Source organism: Microtus ochrogaster, unplaced genomic scaffold (genome assembly GCF_000317375.1).
Source record: "Microtus ochrogaster isolate Prairie Vole_2 unplaced genomic scaffold, MicOch1.0 UNK15, whole genome shotgun sequence".
NCBI lineage: Eukaryota > Metazoa > Chordata > Mammalia > Rodentia > Cricetidae > Microtus > Microtus ochrogaster.
Window position 1 is genome coordinate 1,115,830 of NW_004949113.1, and position 5,786 is coordinate 1,121,615.

Below are 5,786 nucleotides of genomic sequence, written 5' to 3' on the forward strand. Positions count from 1 at the left end.
AGGACCTTTGGAAGAGCAGGCAATGCTCTTAACCACTGAGCCATCTCTCCAGCCCCCCCCCACCTACACTTTTACAGGACTCCTTCCTCCCTTCCTCCCTCCCTCCCTCCCTTCCTCCCTCCCTCCCTCTCCCCCTTCTTCCCTCCCTTCCTCCCTTCCCTTCTTTCTTGCCAGAGTCTCATGTACTTCAAGTTGGCCTCCAATTCCCTTGGTAGCCAAAGATGACTCTGAACTTCAGATCCCCTGACTCCAGTTCCGAAAGTTCGGATTGCAGGTGTGTACTGCTATCGGGTGGTGGGTTCTGCAGTGTTGGGGAAGGGACAGGACTTCATGCTGGCTGGGCCAAGGGCTCCTCCGTCTGAGCTACCAGCACAACACCAAGCCTTATCACCACTCCTTACTGATACTTCTGCGTGTGGAGATAAACTCAGCCTGGTGCTTCAGACCCTTCCTCAACAGATCTTTGCCAAACGACTCCCAGATTTTCCCATCCTCCCCTGAGGCCTTTTGGCCTTTGCTTTGTTCCCTTTTCCTGGGACACTGTCACCCAATCTCTGTAATTTTGACCCTGCCAGTCATTCAGGCTGAATGGGTTGCTACCATCCTCACCACACCTTTGCTGACATCTCAGGCTGCCTGGGCCAGTTTCCATCTCCGTCTCCACCCTTCCTAGCACCGTGTTTATAGGTTGTTTATTGTCTCCTGGTGCCCTGCTCCTGACAGTCAGTGTCTATTACATTGATCAGACCACCAAGGAAGCTGCCAGGTAAAATTTTCAGTATAGTGAAACGAAACAAATCAAAAACAACCCACAGATGAGAAACCAACACACTCAAAGAAAAGCGGCCAGTCCCAGAGGACAGGCCTGTGCTGAGCTGGGCAGAGTCAGCACCGGAGGGGCTGTGTGTAGCCAGCTGGCTAAGTAAGGCTTCTGGGGGCACCTTTTGAAATTGTCACTCCCGCCACCTTCAAGTTTACCCTTTTTTCGCTGCAACCTCAGCAACTCCCAGGTATCACCTGTGCCCTGCTGGCCAAAATACTGGTAGTCCGGGTCGATCTGAGTAGAGGACACCAGTCCCAGAAGCACTAGATGTGGGAGCAGTAAAGCCAGTCGGCTCCGGGCCATGCCCGGACTCCAACCGACCCCAACGCGCCCTGGCGGCTCGGGACCGCGCGGAGCCTACAGCACAGACCATCCCGGCGTCCGCAAGGGCACACCCCACCCATCTCCCTTGTGCAAGCGCGTGAACCGGTCCTCGCGCTCCCCCTCTGCAGGCGCAGTGGATCCGACCGCGGAGCTGTCCCGCCCACCTCCCCCTGCCCTGCTTCACGTGGTTTGGGCCGCGCATAAAAAGCTCTAGGGCCTAGGACTCATTTGGCTCTGAGATCTCTGTTTTCTGTGTCCTGTCGTGTCTGGTCGTCCGCGTGTCCGGATCTTGCCCACGCAGGTATGGAAACCCAGAGTGCACACGAATAGGAGGCGCCCCATTGGTGCGGTTCTGGGTCTATAACTACCTCCTTGCTGACGGTCTTTGTTTTTCGTGATCTATGGTGGCCGCCTTTGTCCTTGCAGGGGTGGGGGTGGTGGGATGGAGGGGGGTGGAGGCCGACTCAAGGCTGGAGCCCTGGCTTGCAGGCCGTAGCGCCGCCAAGCTCACAGGCTCGCCATCCCGTTCTGAAACTAAGGGCTCACGACCCTTCCTTCTCCCGTGCTTGGGCTGACTCAGGTGGCAGCGGTGACCCCATCACTTGGGCCCTGTTTTGGGGGGGGGGAGGAGAGCGGGTCTCCTGAGTCCTTGCAGACCTTGTTCTGGAAGGGTGAATATGAGTACTGCTGTTTCCACTTCTCGGACTCACTGTCTGGGCTCAGCCCCAACAGTGACCTTGGGAAAGCCAGACAAAGGGTCTTTTACGGCACTGACCAGCCTTGCGTTGTGGGTCTCTTCTTTCAGTCATGGCATCCGGCAACGCATGCATCGGAAAGCCGGCCCCTGATTTCACGGCCACCGCGGTGGTGGATGGCGCCTTCAAGGAAGTCAAGCTTTCAGACTACAGAGGTGAAGCTGCCTGGAGGGGAACCAGGTGGGGATAGGGTAATATGAAAGGGACTTGAACTAACTTTTCTTCCGGTCTCCTCTTCCCTAGGGAAGTACGTGGTCCTCTTTTTCTACCCGCTGGACTTCACTTTCGTGTGCCCCACGGAGATCATCGCTTTTAGCAACCACGCTGAGGACTTTCGAAAGCTGGGTTGCGAGGTGCTCGGAGTGTCCGTGGACTCTCAGTTCACCCACCTGGCGTGGTATGGGTCTGCGCGGGGGAGCGGGTGCAGAGATGTAGGAAAGCCCAAGCTATGGGGATAAACTGTCTTCCACCTTCATCTTCTAAAGAATGGAAACAATTAAACCCAAGCCCTTACAAGGATGACGGTAATTAGCGTTTGGCACCTAGTTGGAAGGTGGAGGAAACTGCAGAGGCTTGTGGCTTAGTTCTCAGGAGACAAACTGCGTTGCCCTATTTCGTGAAACGGGAAACTCTAGTTCTCAAGAGGATGGGTTGATAGAAAGACCAGAGATGGATGATGGTGGGAACTCCCCTCCCTCCCTCCCTTTTTTCAAAACTAGGAGTCAGTCCAAGGTCTCATTGCTGCAAAGCAAGTGCCCTCCTATTGAGCCCTTATCCCTGCTTTTGGGCAATGGGAACTCTGATGTGGTGTCTCTACTGCAAATTACGGGAGCCCACAGTGAAGCTACTTGAAGATGAAGCTTTATCTGGGGCCATCTCTTCCCAGCTGTGCTGCCTTCACCAGGGTGGGGTGGGTGGAGCTCCCCAGCCATTTATAAATCCTTTATCTCTTGCTTCCAGTACCCCCACTCAGCCCTTATCACACTGGAGGCCCACGGGGGAGAATTCTGCTGTGCTGGACATCCTAAGTCTCCAACCCTAACTCTCTCACCCACAGGATCAACACTCCACGGAAGGAGGGAGGCTTGGGCCCCCTGAACATCCCCCTGCTTGCTGATGTGACTAGAAGCTTGTCCCAGAACTACGGCGTGTTAAAAACTGATGAGGGCATTGCCTACAGGTACAGCGGGGACCTCAGCCCAACTCCAGGAGTCCCGTCTCAAAGCTAAAGGGACCACTGTGGCTAATGGGGTGTGTGTGTGTTCCGTTCCCTGGCCCTGGCAGTGGGAGGCTCCAAGCTCCTCACTGTAGGCCCTCATGTCTTCAGGGGCCTCTTTATCATCGATGCCAAGGGTGTCCTGCGTCAGATCACAGTCAATGACCTACCGGTGGGACGCTCTGTGGATGAGGCTCTGCGCCTAGTCCAAGCCTTTCAGTATACAGATGAGCACGGGGAAGGTGAGTGAGTGTCCGCAATGGGGAGGCCCTCCTTGGTCCTCAGCTCTGTCCAGCTTGCATACACGAGCTGTCTGCCCTAGCAGCTTTATGGGGTAGATGTCATAGCCTCACACAAGGGCTGGAGAGATGGCTGGAATACTGGTTGCTTTCCCAGAGGACCAGGGTTGGATTCCCAGCACCCACGTGGTAGCTTATAAGCATCTGTAATTCCAGTCTCAGGGGATCTGACCCTCTCTCCTGTAGCAGGCACAAACATGTACACAGGCAAAACAAACACTGGATTTTTTTTTTTTTAAGCCCCATACAAAATTCAGTTCTCTGCCTGCGGGGAGTGTCTAGGATGGGGTGGCGATTTGTAAACAAAGCTGAAGAGCTGAGAGCTGGCTGGAGGTATTTGATCTAGGTGTGCTGGGTCAAGCCTGCCATCCCCACACTTGGCAGGAAGTGTCTGAGGCAGGATTAAAGCTAGCCCATGATATAGAATGAGACCTTTTTTTTTTTTTTTCTTTTTTTTTGGTTTTTCGAGACAGGGTTTCTCTGTAGCTTTGGAGCCTGTCCTGGAACTCCCTTTGTAGACCAGGCTGGCCTCGAACTCACAGAGATCTGCCTGCCTCTGCCTCCCAAGTGCTGGGATTAAAGGCGTGCGCCACCACCGCCCAGCTGAGACCTTTTCTTAAAACAACCAAAACGAAAAGGTAAAAAAGTAGAGCATTGACAGGCTTTCAAGCTGGGAATTGGACTTGGTTGAGTGCTTGACTGGCATTCACAAAGCCCTGAGTTCAGTCCCTGTGACAAGATAAAGCTGGGTGTGTGGTATATGCCCGTAATCCCAGCACTCGAAGCCAAGGGAGAAAGGTCAGATAGAGGGTCATCTTCAGCCACCGAGTTAATTCAAGGCCAGCCCAAACTCCATGAGAACCTACCTCAAAAAGTCAAAAAAAAAAAAAAAGGTATTTGAAAAGTGTCCCAAGTTAATCTTAGTCAGGTTAGAGTACACACGCACACACACACACACACGCACGCACATGAAAAGGTCTCAGTATGCATTGCTGTTGGCCTGGAGCTAGCTGTGTAGACCAGCACACATGCTCTCTTGCTAGTGATCAAAGCTTCAAACATACTAGACAGTGCTCTTCCACTGAGCTATACCCGCAGTCCAATCAGCACCCCGTCATATGGAAGGGACAGCTGACCACAGGTACAAAGTTTGGGGAGGTTAAGGCTGATTGAGTTGAAGGGGAGGAGCATGGAGACAGGCCTATAATCTCAGCACTTGGCAGGTGATGCAGGGGGCCAGCGTGGGCTACAGCCAGAGACAGTTTTAAAATCAAAAGGCTCAGTGTGGTGATACAGCCCAAACCCTGGGGTGGCAGAGGAGGAGGATCCCTGAATGCTTGAGACCAGCCTGATCTATGGAGAGAGCTAAAGACCAGACAGAAGCCCCCTTTTTAAGAAAAAAGACAGCTACACCTAGATGTAGAACCCTGGTTTCCAAAAGGCCCAGGGCTCAAACGCCAATACATCAGCAGATAAAATAAAAAGAATTTGCAGCGTAGTGTGGTGATACACATCTGTGATCCCAGCAGTCAGGCTGGGGTCGAGGCCAAAAAAAAAAAAAACAAAAAAAACAGGACAAACAAAACAATAGAACAGAAAAAAGTTTCGCCCAGGAAACTGTCTCGTCTTGTCTTGCCTGCAGTTTGGAATCCTGGCCCTTAGCTCCCAGCCTCTTCCGTGCGGTGCGGCCTAGGCTCTTGCATGGCCTACTTGTTCCTGACCTTGGTGATGGTGCTCAGCCTCACGTGTTCATCCTTGTGTGTTTTTCTAGTCTGTCCTGCTGGCTGGAAGCCCGGCAGTGACACCATCAAGCCCAATGTGGATGACAGCAAGGAATACTTCTCCAAACACAACTAAGATGGCTAAACATCAGTGATCCTGAGTTCTTGGATCTCGCCCCACCTGGATGTCCTGTGCTGGCCCAGAAAAGACTAGATCCCCCTCCACAGTCTGTGTAGGGGCTGGAGGCTGGGCCAAGGCTTTCTCATTCCCATCTGGAATCTGGTGAATAGTGACCCCCTGCCCTGAACCCACCCAGCTGGGCACAGGTCTATAGGAAACCAATAAAGTATTAGGGACAGTGGAAGACTGTGTTGCTGTACTCTCTAGCTTGACTCCAACCCCATCTTTACTCTCTGGCCTGTACAAGTGCCTCTGCAATTACTCCTCTTCACCACAAGGTGGAGGCATTACCACATTCACTGCTCGGTACTCCATTTCCCCGTGACCTGAGAGTAGTGAGATCTGTCTTAAAAGAAAAAAAAAAAAAAAAAAAAAAACCCGGATCGGGCCGTGGTGGCGCACCGCCTTTAATTCTAGCACTCAGGAGGCAGAGGCAGCCGGATCTCTGTGCGTTCGAGGCCAGCCTG

The 5,786-nt window shown here is 53.0% G+C and overlaps 2 protein-coding genes across 2 annotated transcripts in view; one reads left to right on the plus strand and one right to left on the minus strand.

Moving 5' to 3' along the window:
• Rnaseh2a (ribonuclease H2 subunit A) overlaps positions 1 to 1,233 on the minus strand; it is a 12,595-nt gene extending 11,362 nt beyond the window's left edge. Inside the window, exon 1 of the mRNA XM_005366983.2 lies at positions 979 to 1,233. The gene's annotated coding sequence lies outside the window, so the exon portion shown is untranslated. The remainder of the gene's footprint in view (positions 1 to 978) is intronic.
• Positions 1,234 to 1,329: 96 nt separating this feature from the next.
• Prdx2 (peroxiredoxin 2) lies at positions 1,330 to 5,499 on the plus strand. The gene is made up of 6 exons (XM_005366984.3): positions 1,330 to 1,448; positions 1,953 to 2,057; positions 2,146 to 2,299; positions 2,960 to 3,082; positions 3,230 to 3,360; positions 5,189 to 5,499. The coding sequence occupies exons 2-6, from the start codon at positions 1,955 to 1,957 to the stop codon at positions 5,272 to 5,274; spliced, it is 597 nt and encodes a 198-aa protein (XP_005367041.1). The 5' UTR covers positions 1,330 to 1,448; positions 1,953 to 1,954; the 3' UTR covers positions 5,275 to 5,499.
• Positions 5,500 to 5,786: the final 287 nt, after the last annotated feature.

What these genes read in the sequence shown, in the direction of transcription:
- Prdx2 (XM_005366984.3), top strand. Translation starts at nt 1,955, where the DNA reads ATGGCATCCGGCAACGCATGCATCGGAAAGCCGGCCCCTGATTTCACG. An exon ending in GATGAGGGCATTGCCTACAG is followed by an intron (nt 3,083 to 3,229) that starts GTACAGCGGGGA and finishes TCATGTCTTCAG; the next exon opens with GGGCCTCTTTATCATCGATG. An exon ending in TACAGATGAGCACGGGGAAG is followed by an intron (nt 3,361 to 5,188) that starts GTGAGTGAGTGT and finishes GTGTTTTTCTAG; the next exon opens with TCTGTCCTGCTGGCTGGAAG.